The sequence below is a fragment of the Danio rerio genome, chromosome 1 (assembly GCF_052040795.2).
Source record: "Danio rerio strain M-AB ecotype USA chromosome 1, GRCz13ab, whole genome shotgun sequence".
NCBI classification, from domain to species: domain Eukaryota; kingdom Metazoa; phylum Chordata; class Actinopteri; order Cypriniformes; family Danionidae; genus Danio; species Danio rerio.
In genome coordinates this window covers 50,351,543-50,364,390 of record NC_141021.1, presented here as the reverse complement: position 1 = coordinate 50,364,390, position 12,848 = coordinate 50,351,543, and the positions used below count along the sequence as shown (strand labels likewise).

Sequence of the window (12,848 nt, the reverse complement as noted above, 5' to 3'; positions counted from 1 at the left end):
ATAATCATTTTTCTTTGAACTATTCCTTTAAGCAAGTCTTGTTTCACATGTACAGTTGAAACCAGAAGTTTATATACACTGTATAAAAAGGCACATAACGATTAAAAAAAGGAAGATGGTAATGTGACTAAACTTTTTTCTCTTTTAGGTAAGTTTGGATTGTTAAATCTGTTTCTCTTATGCTTAATAGCAGAATAATGAGAGATATTTTTTTTTGAAATTGTTATAACTTTTTTTGAAAGTCAAGTTTACATACAAGATTATTATGCCTCTGAAAAAGCTCAGATGATGGCGTCAAGGTTTTGGAAGTTTCTGATTGGCTAATTGACAACATTTAAGTTAATTCGAGGCACAAATTACTGTAAAAAAGTATTTAAAGAAAACCTCAAACACACTGCTTCCTTTTGTGACAACATGGGCAAATCAACAAGCCAGAATCAACAAAAAAAGCCAGATTACAATTTGCTAAATTTCATTGGGAAAAAAATTTGGAGACATGTCCTGTGGTCTGATGGAACTAAGATTGAACTGTTTGGCCAAACAGACCATAACCCTAAGCATACTGCAAAATTAGTTCAAATGTGCTTTAAGGACAACAGAGTGAAAGTTTTGGAGTGGCCATCACAAAGCCCTGATGTCAATCCTATAGACAATTTGTGGGCAGAGTTGAAAAACTTTGTGCGAGCAAGACAGCCAACAATTCTAACTCAGTTACACCAAAATTCCTTCAGACTATTTTGAGAAGCTTTTGGAAGGATGCCCCATACATTTGACCAAAGTTATACAGTTTAAAAGCAAAGCTAAAAAATACCAAGGAAATGCGTGTAAACTTTTGACTGTCTAGAATTAATTAAAAAATCTTAAAAAAAAAAAAAGTATCTTATTATTCTGGCATTTAGCAAATGTAAATCATTTAGGTAATCCTAACGAACCTAAAATAGTAAACGTTTAGTATGATTTACCATCAGACATTAAAAAGAAAAAGTTATGTTTTAGAGTGTATGCAAACTACTGATTTCAACTGTACTGTATGTATTTTTGCACCATTATTAAGTATGTCTTTGTGAATGAATCATTATTGTAAACGATTCACAGGGACATTCACAGTATGAATACCTTTGCTTGTTATGTTCTTGAATAAAGATGAACATACAGTATAATTTAATCAAATTATTTAATGTCATAATTTAACTTATTATGTTCTTAAATGTGTGTGGAGTAAATCAAATCAGTTAAGATAATGATTCATTAATTTGCTGGTTTTGTTTTTGATTTAGCTAATGTTGTGGACAAATCATTTGATTCACTGACTTTGCTCTTAAATAAATGAATGAAAAAAAAAATAAGTTTAAACAAGTGAATGGAATGAATGTGGAACAGTAACTACAGTTTTGATTGTGATCTGTTTGTTGTTTTGGTCACATATACGGTCAGTAGGTGAAAATCAAGAGTTGTTTTTGTTGCTGTTTGAAAGCATTCAATCATATGAGCGTTTACTCTGTGAAAGCAATCTAAACAAATGTGCTTTCAACTACCTCTGGATCTGCTCGAAAGTGGACAAGCTCAAAATATTGTGCCTGTTTACACCTGCTTTTACTTGTAATTGGGTTGACAATATCAATTTCATAAACCAAAATTAACTGAGGCCAATTATATTGATACTCAAGCATAGATAATCATATCTTTCTATGATGTGAGATCCATTCCTTTGACACGCCGTTTGACATACTGTAGTAAACTCACAGTACTTCTCATAATCATTACATGAACTAATGTTAATAACTACTTTATTTTTGTAGGTACACATACTGTAAAATAAAATGCAATCAATATGTTTACTTTCTATTTTTATTTTATTTTTTTAATTATTAAACTAATACTGAAAGTTGTGGTTTCTGTTTTCATCATATACAGGTATGATGATTATAGGTTAATCAAGTTATTTCTGAATATCAGAATGATTGCTGAAAGGTCAGGGATTGCTAAAAGGATTGCTGAAGGGTTCGGCTCAGCTGCCAAAACTGACATCTGTAGACTACAGCGAATAGTCCGGACCACTGAACTTATCACTGGCACTACCCTTTCTACACTTCAAGAACTGTACTCTTCCGGAGTGGGCTCGCAAAATCACTCTGGACACCTCGCACCCAGCACACTACCTGTTTGAACTGTTACCGTTGGGTCGGCGCTGCAGAGCACCAAGCACAAAAACAGCCAGGCACAGGAAAAGTTTCTTTTCCCTAGGCAATCTACCTTATGAACAGTTAAATATCCCCCAACTGTGGAATAAATATGTGCAATACTTTCTCATCTGCACTTGTACACAGCACCTTATTTCAATAAACAATGCAAAACTTTCCACATTCGCATTTATACACAGCACCTTATAACCTGTTTATTTATAACAAATCTGTACATACAATTCAACATCCAGATTACTTGACTAACTGCATCTCTGTTTAATGTTTATCATTTTTTTTTCATATTTATTTTGTTTTGTCACTTGTCACTTTATGTACACTGGAAGCTTCTGTAGCCAAAACAAATTCCTTGTGTGTATGAAGCACACTTGGCAATAAAACTGATTCTGATTTGGATATATATATATGTATATATATATATATATATATATATATATATATATATATATATATATATATATATATATATATATATATATATATATATATATATATATATATATATATATATATATATATATATATACACACACAATTGGGAAATAAGTAGTCAACACGTCATGTATTTTACCTGGAAAAAATATTCTAAAGGATGCAATTGGTATTAAATCCAATTTTGTTAAAAACCCAAACAAAACAAACAGAAATATAACAAATAAAAAAAGATCTGAAAAAAATCTTATGTGTAATGAAAATGAAATGACAAAAGGAAAAAGTACTGAACTACTGAAACGTATTTAATGCTTTATACAAAAGGCTATTCAAAAGGCTATTCATGCCTCTCATATGGAGAATGAAGTCATATCCATTCCTCAGGTGTGAGTTTTTTCACAGACTTCAACAGAGTGTAAAAATCTTAATGGTTCTGTGTGTCTTGTCTATCAAATCTGATGTTTATTTTGTATTTTCTATTGGATTGAAGTCAGGTAATTGGCTGGGCCATTCTACAGCTTGGTTTTCTTTCTCTGAAAGCATTTGAAAGTCTCCATGGATGTGTTTTGGATCATTGTCTTGCTGAAATGTCCACCCTGGTTTCATCTTCATCATCCTGCTAATGTAGATGTTGGACTGAAGCAGCGAATATTAATTTACAATGAAAAGTGGCAGAGGGTTGCTGCTGTCTGGGTTTTCACTGCCTTTCTACACCTCCCTTTCTTCATATGTTCAAAACTATTAATATTGACATTAACAATTAATATTGTTTTATTTGCCTATATGGAATTCATTGGTTGTTACCAACATCTAGTGAAAATTTCAAGTCAACAGCACATTTACATATATGTTTGAGAAAAAATGGTGACGTGTACAATATTTTATTTCCCCCACTGTACATATATATTTACAGAGAGGAGTGGATCGCGACAACAGGTTTCGAGTCTGGTGAAGAATGATTCCAGAAAGCAGGTAAGACAAAAACAGAAGCTAAAAATTTAAACAAACAAGTAAATAACAGGGTGAGAATGTAGTAAATCTGAAAGTGTGGGATCAGGGTGGGGCCAAGTAGGAGCACTCACTCTGATGCCCCGAGCTCTGAGGGTTGTGGAAATTCCAAATTGAACCAAAACAAATTATTTCAATTGGCTTAAGATTTGCAAAGAAAAATCGGTATAAGCATCGAACAGCAGAAATAAAAACAAAAATCTGAAAACGTGGTAAAAATCAGCCAAGGGCTTTTCTTTTTCTGGATTGCTTTTTAAAACCCTGTCAGTTGGGTTTAGGGAAATGGGTGGGCGGGTCAATTGGTGCTTTTTTTAACACTATTGGTTGGGTTTAGGGAAGGGGAGAGGTGGGGGCATCGGTCGGTTGGTCAGTCAATCGACAGCGGCCTCTGGAACAGCAGGCGTGAATGGCACTCAAGAGGGAAATTTGAGATCTGAAAAAGTGCACACAGCACCCTCTGGTGGATTCATAAAAACAAAAACTCAAAAAACCTATGCATTTTTATCTCAAAATTCCAACTTTACATCTCACAATTTTATTTCTGAGAATAACAAAATATAAATTTGAGCAATTTTACCTTGATATTAGATTACAAACATGCAATTATGGGAAACAGTCTAAATTAAGAGATGTGAATTCACAGTTTTCAGTACAAAAGACTGAAATTTGAGTAATTAATTTGCATTAACCTTCTAAAATTCTGAGACAAAATTACAAAATCATCTATTTTTTTTTTGTTTTGCAAGACCCAAAAAACCATACAGAAGCTTCAAGAGAAAGAATCTCCAAAGCGAACAAAAAAACACTATAAAAGATGGTCATACTCTTTAGAAACAGGCAACCAAGTTTGTTCTGCATCATCAAGTGTACTACAAAGAAACCAGAGAAGCGCATTTTGAAAGGACCATCAAGGTCAAAATAAAAGATAAAAGAAAAAAGAATACAAAAGAATAAATCTCGAGAATCTTCTGTTGCACTTCATCAAACAGCTCTAATCCTTAAACATCTCCTAAGAAATTCTGGACTCTTACAGTATATTGTGCCTCGTATTACTAAAACTAAACTATGTTGCTTTATTCCTCATTTGTTCACGCTGCCTTGGATGAAAGCGTCTGCTTAATGTACAAATGTAAACACACAAGGATGCCAGTTCCTCATGAGACTTTCCTTCCATAGACTTGTCCTAGAAATCCTTAAGCCTGAAGGAAATATTGCTTCACCCAGGCCCCGATATGCTGCAGTCAGCGTCTTTGAGGGAGCTACATTGCACTGATGACAGCAATAATGACTAAAATTTGCCACCTGTTTACCAGCGAGGATTGTATATCTGCAGAGATCTTGGCATCCAGGCTCTCGGCATCAAGTCAACCCATCTGGCACAGCGGCTGCTGACTAGTCTCTCTGAAACCTTTCCACTAGCTTATGGATTCTCACATATGTTTCAGAGTATTGGTAGAACTTTGACACGTGTATGCTCAGGAGTTAAAGATGCTATAAACAAAAGGCTGGTTTGGAGAGACGGTTCACATTTTAGCACAGCGTATTTAGAATCGAAACACATTCTACACAGTCTATAAACTGCTCTTTCAAAGAGAAGTTAGATTGTGTAGATATTAGTCAACACAGGCTCATTCTGAAAATGTATCCCCACGGACATTTCTGGAGACCGCAAATTATGTAGCCGGAGGTACGTGTGACAGCATTTAATTTTTTAAGCGAACGCTACGGGGCGGTATAATGTCGTTTCTTTTGGTGCCTACCGGCTACCCACTTACCTCCATGTGGAGGACTTTCCCGCTGCAACCAGTTTGTCTAGTTAGCTCGTCGTGTACGTCAGCAGACTTGAGACGCAGAGAGGAGTTGACGAAGATGACTGGGTTCGAGTCCAGGGAAGAATGGTTCCATAAATCAGTTGACTAAAATAGAATCTAAAAACTAATATAAGTAAGTGAACATCAGGGTGAGAATGTGGTAAAAATCAGACGAGAGCTTTTCTTTTTCTGGATGGCTTTTGTTAACCATCGTTTGGGTTTAGGGAAGTAAATGTGTGGGCGGGTCAATCGGTAAAATTGGTTGAGTTTAGGGAAGGAGGAGGGTGGGTCCGTTGATTGGCAGGTCACCCAGCCAATCATTCTGTCATTCAGTTGGTCGACAGCATCCTCAGGTGGGTTTATTCGAGAACAACGGTTGCGAATAGCAATCGCGAGAGACATTTAAGTTACAAAAAAGCACACATAGCGGGCTCTCACGGATTTGCGAAAACAAAAACTTTAAAAATACGTACCTCCCGCAACATATTTTGCGTGGACGTATGCCCAGAAACGTTCATGGGACTACGTTTTCAGAATGAGCCTAGGTTGATTTTAGTACTTCAAAATAACGATTTATGACAAAAATACAAAATATGGCAATTTAACGTAAAATTAAGACATTTAATTTATGTTCCTACAATATTTTTAGTGGTTCAGTTTTTTAGCATTATTTAACTGTGAATTGTACGAATTTTTGTTTACACAGTACTTTCATGCTTCATTGAATCAGTGTTTTCAATTAATATTTTTGACGAATCACTCATTGAGACTTATTTTGCTTTTGAATACATCCATGTTGTAAACAAATCATCTGAGTAAATAACTCAGTGAGTCACTCAAAAACATGGCTGTTTGTTTGGTTCATGAATGAATAATTGTTATGGACTAATCATTTTAAAGAATCATTCATTAAATGATCAAGAAACCCTAAAGTATTTTTTTTAACATATTTGAGCATCAGTTAAGACAATGTTAGCATCTGTCAGCTCTAATTGTGGGGAAAACTGGATGAGATTTGCTAACTTTATTTTCAGGGTTTAATATAATTTTTGGGGCGAGATCAAAATCGGTGACGTATTGTGAATCTGCAAGTGGAGAATATATATATACAATCTAGCATGCCATTCTTACAATTTCTACCTTATAAATATTACATTGCATGAGTGGATGCTTTGTAGACACATTTGGCTCATATATATATGTGTGTGTGTGTGTGTGTGTGTGTGTGTGTGTGTGTGTGTGTGTGTGTGTGTGTGTGTGTGTGTGTGTGTATACATATAATACATATATTTTTATGGCTGTATCTAAACAAAACATTTGGTTTAATTAATAAATAAATTGTGAAGTTTCTGTACATAATTCAGACTTGCATTTGCCAGAGTAAGAGAAAAAATTGAGTACGAAGTAAAACCCATCTATTATAGATCTGGTTTGGCTTTCAATTGCTCCCTCATTCTCCACAGCAATCTGTTGCCGCCTCCTTTTTATTCACCAAAGAACTCCATTAAAAGTGGTTTTTAGCGCACATCTTTTGTGACCAAAAAAAAGGTACTGTTATTGAGAGTGGCGAATTACAGCTTTTGAAAATATCAATAAACGCCCCACTGGGTCAATACTGACAAGAGAATTATCTGACAAGTACCCAATTAGCTCCGTCTTACTATGCAGTATGTACCTTTGATTGAGGCATAACCATTATGTCATTATACCTCCAAAGAGTGCATGAGTGTTGCAGAAAAGTGATCATAGCTCTGCCTCTATCATTTTAGCATTAGACATAAAAAATCTTACAGCACACATCCGTACAACCGTGAATAACAAAGTGGTTCAAAAGTGCAGCAAAAGTGGTTCATTTCCGCGATTACAACAGATGACTTGTATTCCACCATCATACTGAACTGTAAACAGCTTTCACACCAAGCGAATCAATCTCTGACGTCAAACCTGATTTGAGTGTGAAATCGTTCTAAGCCTACTCTTTGTGCGTCACCTTATTTGGACAGATTTGTGAGAGAAATGTTATGCGTGTTACCTGAGGTCGTCCACGTTTATTACGGTCTTGCTGAGGATGCTTTTTTCTCGTCGTTGCTTCTTGATCTCTATCTTCAGGACTCTGATGTCCTCCAATCTTTCGTTGTAGTGCACCTCGCCCTTGTTCAAGATGGACTGCTGGATTTTGACCTTTTCATACAGTAGCGCCAGCGAATCATTTCTTTTCACCAACTGTGTCCCCAGGAGATCACGCTCACTTATCACCTTGATGATAAACACATACAAAATATGTTCAGTAAACAGCCAATTGGAAATTGAAAGGCAACATACAAAAAAATGTAATGGTTGATTTAAAGTCTCTCTAAACCTCTTCTCTCTAAAGCCTGCTTTGCTCTGATTGGTCATCATAGTCTGTTGCGATTGGTCTACTAATCTGAATTTTAGCTCCACAGGTTTCATTAGTAGTTCCCAGTGTGCATCTTGATGTCAAACGACATTAAATACAAATCTATGTCAACTTACTAACATATTGTTAAAACAACATCAAATTACCATCCAACAATTGTGTCAAAAAAGTCAAAACTTGATTACAGAGCTGTCCCTGATGCCAATGTTAGGTTTTAATTTGGTGTCGTTTTAACATCATGGTAGTTTACATGCATTGTAGACCTGTACAATCTAGTGTAAATTTGAAAGCTTTCAGATAAATAAAACTTTTCTTATGTCATAAAAATGTTTATGTTGTTGTTTTGGTGGTAAAAATGGACTCAATGTGTGGATGTCAAATGGATGTCAACTTTTGACATCAAATCGATTTGCATTTTTGATTCGTTTTTATTATCAAGGTCAATTTGATGACATTTTGACATCAACATAGCAATGATACCATCAATTTTTACCATGTATCTTCTTCTTCTTCTTTGGCCTTAGTCGGCTGCGGGGTCGGCTCTTTGGAACAAGTCCTCCATTTAGACTTGTCCATATGATAACGACTTTTTTACACATTCCGGCCGGCCTGTCATCTTCATACACTACGGACAATTTAGCCTACCCAATTTACCTGCAGCATGTCTTTGGACTGTGGGGGAAACCGGAGCACCCGGAGGAAACCCACACGAACGCAGGGAGAACAAGCAAACTCCTCACAGAAATGAAAATTGAGCCGAGGTTCAAACCAGCGACCTTCTTGCTGTGAGGCGACAGCACTACCTCCTGCGCCACTGCTTCGCCCCAGTTTTCACAATGTATATTTGAGACAAATGATTTGAAATAACGATTCATTAACTTCTTTTCGTTCATTCATTCATTTCCATTCATTGCTTCTTTTATTTTTGCACTTCTCCTCTCATCTTTCACTCACAGAAAATTAACAATTAGAAGGGAGTGTCTAAGCATCTATTGCATAGGTCGTCAAACTGACATCATCAGAGAAGGACTGCCATTCCAGAGCAGAAAAAGATGATCAGATTTTAAATAAAATAAAAAAAAAAACTGTTTATCGTTCACTTTAATACAAAGAATGCGTGCTAGCAAAACAAGCATTGTACATTTTAATTTCATGCAGACAGAAATTTTAATTTATTTTTCGTATTTATATTAAACAAACTGTTCCAGGCCTTAGCTACAGTCAACTCAGGGACAAAGTAGAGCTCATTTGACCAACTCAATTCAATTAATTCAAGTTTACTTCTATAGCGCTTTCCACAATAATGATCGTTCCAATGCAGCTTCACAAAGAGTTCAAATCATTACATTACAGTAAAATTTAAAAAATGTTAAGTTGTGTATAAAAGATGGCAGCATACAAACATAATCTGCAGTTATAGAGTATATAGTGTTCTACCGAAAGAAATAATGTGTACATGTTTATTTTAATGTTTACCATATGGAAATTATGGAAAATCTGTTACAAAACATATACGTTTGTGCAGGAAGTAAGTCTGAAACTACTGACGACTCATTTTAGACTTTATTCTGGGAGACAATCACTCGATTTACAATTACAAATTACAAACAGATATATTCAACATGGGCTCAATCTGAAAAGTAGCCTTATATACATTTCTGGAGATCGCGAATTATGTAGCCAGAGCTATGTATGGCTGCATTTCATCTTTAAAATGAATGCTACGGGGTGATATGACCCGTAGCTGACTCCGTATGGACGGCTTTTCAGCTGTTACCGGTATGTCCGGTAGCTTGACATGTATGTCGCCGGACTTGAGACACAGAGCAGAGTTGACCGCAGAAATACGATTCATGTTCAGTGAAGGACGATACCAGAAAGCAGGTAAGACAAAAACAAAAGCTAAAAAATTCCATGTACAAGTAAATAACAGGGTTAGAATGTGGTAAAATTTGAAAATGTGGTAAAAATAGGGGGCTTCTCTTTTTTAGGGTTGCTTTATAAAACACCATTGGTTGGGTTTAAGGAAGGGTTTGGGGGGGGGGGGGGGTCGGTCATTTGGACAGTGAGTAAGTCAGTTAGTCAGTGAATGTCCTCTAGTGGGTTAACATGAGGACAGAAGGCACGAATGGCACTCGTGTGAGAAGATTTGAAATCTGAAAAAGCATACACAGCGGCCTCTGGTCGATTTGAGAAAACAAAAACTGCAAAAAAATAAATAAATTAAAAACATATTGCTTCACTAATGTTGGTTTTCTTTGAAACTTTTAAAAAATCTGTTTTTATATTGTGTGAGAAAAACCATCAGAAGTTTTTTCACCTCGGACTGAGGAAAGACGATATATTAGAGTAAGAAAAGGCAGACCGGCGTTTATGTTCTTTGCAAAAGATGTGATGACTCAGCAATGCAGCTCTTTTCAGGATAATAGCCAAAAAACATCACGCAGCATAACAAATGTGGCGAAGGTTTGGGGAAATGGTTTATAAACAAGTTTTACAGCCTTTGTTACTTTAATTTGAAGAAAAGTCAGGGAGACAAATAGTTTTGCAATAAACAATTGTGTCATTTCTTCATCTGCCGTAAAAACACTATAAATAATACTATTCACATTAGGTACATTTGTGCCTTTTTCCGCCTACATTACCATTAAACTACTTTACATCCAATAAATGTACATCTATATCAGTATTATATGCTATATGTACAGGTTTGTTTGCATCACACATAGTGGAGAAGCCAGCTTAAAGAGATCAAGGATGAAGTTTTAGGAATACAGCATATGTGTGGACAGTCAAAAGAGTGTAAAACTAGTGTCAGCAAAGGCAGTTTAGACAGAATGGCCTTTGAATTGATTGACCTTTACCAAAGATGTCAATGTCAGCATTATACAGCAGCAGATATTAACACTGCATTCAATTTATAATCTTTATAGTGACCCAATTAACTTACCAAAGACAGATACTGTAAGAAATGCTCTTGAAGAATGTGTAATATGTATTACTTTAGACTAAAAAACTGCAAACTTGTATGCATCTTCAATTGTTAATTGAATCAAGCTACATTTAACGCTATATACATGCAAATCTAAGTCTAAGATACTCAAGATTGGGGGGAAAAATGCTGTAATTATGCTGGTTTTGTGCAGGTCCAAATATTAACACTCGCCAAGCGCCAAATGGCAGTAAATATCTGTGCTGGCAAATGTGTTTGAACATCATTTCTTGCCAGTTGGATAGTAGATGTTATTCTGAAAGTGCCCGAGAATGCGATATAGCTTAGTGTGATTATCAAGATACAAAGACTGTGTTAATCTGATACTCAACTCTGTGATCTTTTAATGTGAGCCGCTTGTGATAAAAGTGTTTTCAGTATCTCTAAACAACTCACAGTAAATTATTGACACAAACTCCATCTTCTCAACTACTTATATATTTATTGTTTTCATTTAATGGTATGGCTAGTAATATATCCATGAGACCGGTAATCAGGGGCGGACTTAGTTAATAAGACAGAATGATGAAGCCAATTGTGACATGGGGATGGTTAGGAGGCCAGTAGGCAAATTTGGCCAGGATCTTGGGGTCATCTTGGGGTAAATAGGACCTCTTGGGATTTTAATAACCACAGAGGTTTAACATCTCATCCGAAAGATACTGAGTAGTAAAAATTCCCCAACAGTATACTGGTTGTCAATGACTGCAGGTTGTGTGCCCCCTGCTGGCCTCAATAACACCACTTCCGGCAGCAACCTAGCTTTCTTATGTGGTCTCCCATACAGGTGCTGACCAAGCACAGCCCTGCTTAGCTTCAGTGGGCAAACATGTGAGAGTTGCAGAGAGCTAGCTGTTAGCTATTTTAAAATTTAATGCTAGGGCCCCATACCTGGAATTGCTTAGTGCCCCCAAATGACTAAAGGGCGTCACACCCAGGATGCGCCATTTAGCGGTGTGACGCGATGCACACATGCCAGTTTAAAGTATCGCACACCAGACAGGCACATTCACATGCTATTTAAAATGAAACTAATCAGATGGAGCTCTGTGCCACGGCAGAAATATGAACAGTGTCCTGAGTCGTGGCTGGGCGCCGCAGACAGCCGCCGACTTGTGACGCCGGTGTGTGTACCCTGATAGAAACCTATGTTTAGAGTTCTGAAATGTATGGCGCTGCGTGGTGCAATGCTGCGCGTCGCCTAGCGGCGCTTTTGGTGTGTGACCCCTTTAAGTCCACCCCTGCCGGTAATCCATAATATTACTTCTTGACTTCACTGGCTGTTGGCAGGTCTGGCAAAAATATGCTAGTTTTTTTACCCTGGTTGACCTCCATACAATTTTTGGAAAAAATATTTTGATTTACAAAGTAAAAGTTATTAATAGTATAATGTCATAACAGTTAAAATTTGCTTCATAATTTATATATTTTTTTATAGCTTATAGATTATTACATACATAGTTGGTGTGTTAATATCATGTGAATAGTCATAATTTAAATTAAATTATTATCATTGAATTATTATAGAAATATATTTAAAAAATTTAAATATAATTAAAATATAAATGAATAAATAAATAAATAAATAAATAAATAAATAGTATAATTATTAGTAGTATTATTACATGATTATATTAATTTAGTTTTATTTAATATTTAATAATATGATAAAAATAAAAATAAAAATTTATCACAGAAATGGCAACTGGGCCAGCCAGGGCTCAATCTAGTGACCTTCTTCTTGTGGGGCGATCATGCTGCTCACTGTGTCACGTCACTGTGACTCCCATCAATCAGTTATGGAAACATCCATACGCACTCATTCACACTAGAGACAATTTAGCCTACCCAATACACCTGTAACGCATGTCTTTGGGCTGTGGGGGAAACCGGAGCACCCGGAGGAAACCCACACGAAAGCAGGGAGAAAATACAAACTCCACACAGAAATGCCACAAGTGGTGCTCGCTGCAGAGCCATTTGGGCGAGCTGAGCTCCAGCGAGGG

At 36.2% G+C, this 12,848-nt stretch overlaps 1 protein-coding gene across 1 annotated transcript in view; it reads right to left on the bottom strand.

Annotated features, from left to right (window-relative positions):
• Positions 1–12,848, bottom strand: part of cfap58 (cilia and flagella associated protein 58) — a gene marked incomplete at its 3' end in the record, with an annotated part of 145,647 nt that overhangs the window by 51,013 nt on the left and 81,786 nt on the right. The window contains 1 exon segment of the mRNA NM_001077556.4: positions 7,485–7,708. Coding sequence (NP_001071024.4) covers positions 7,485–7,708 — 224 coding nt within the window.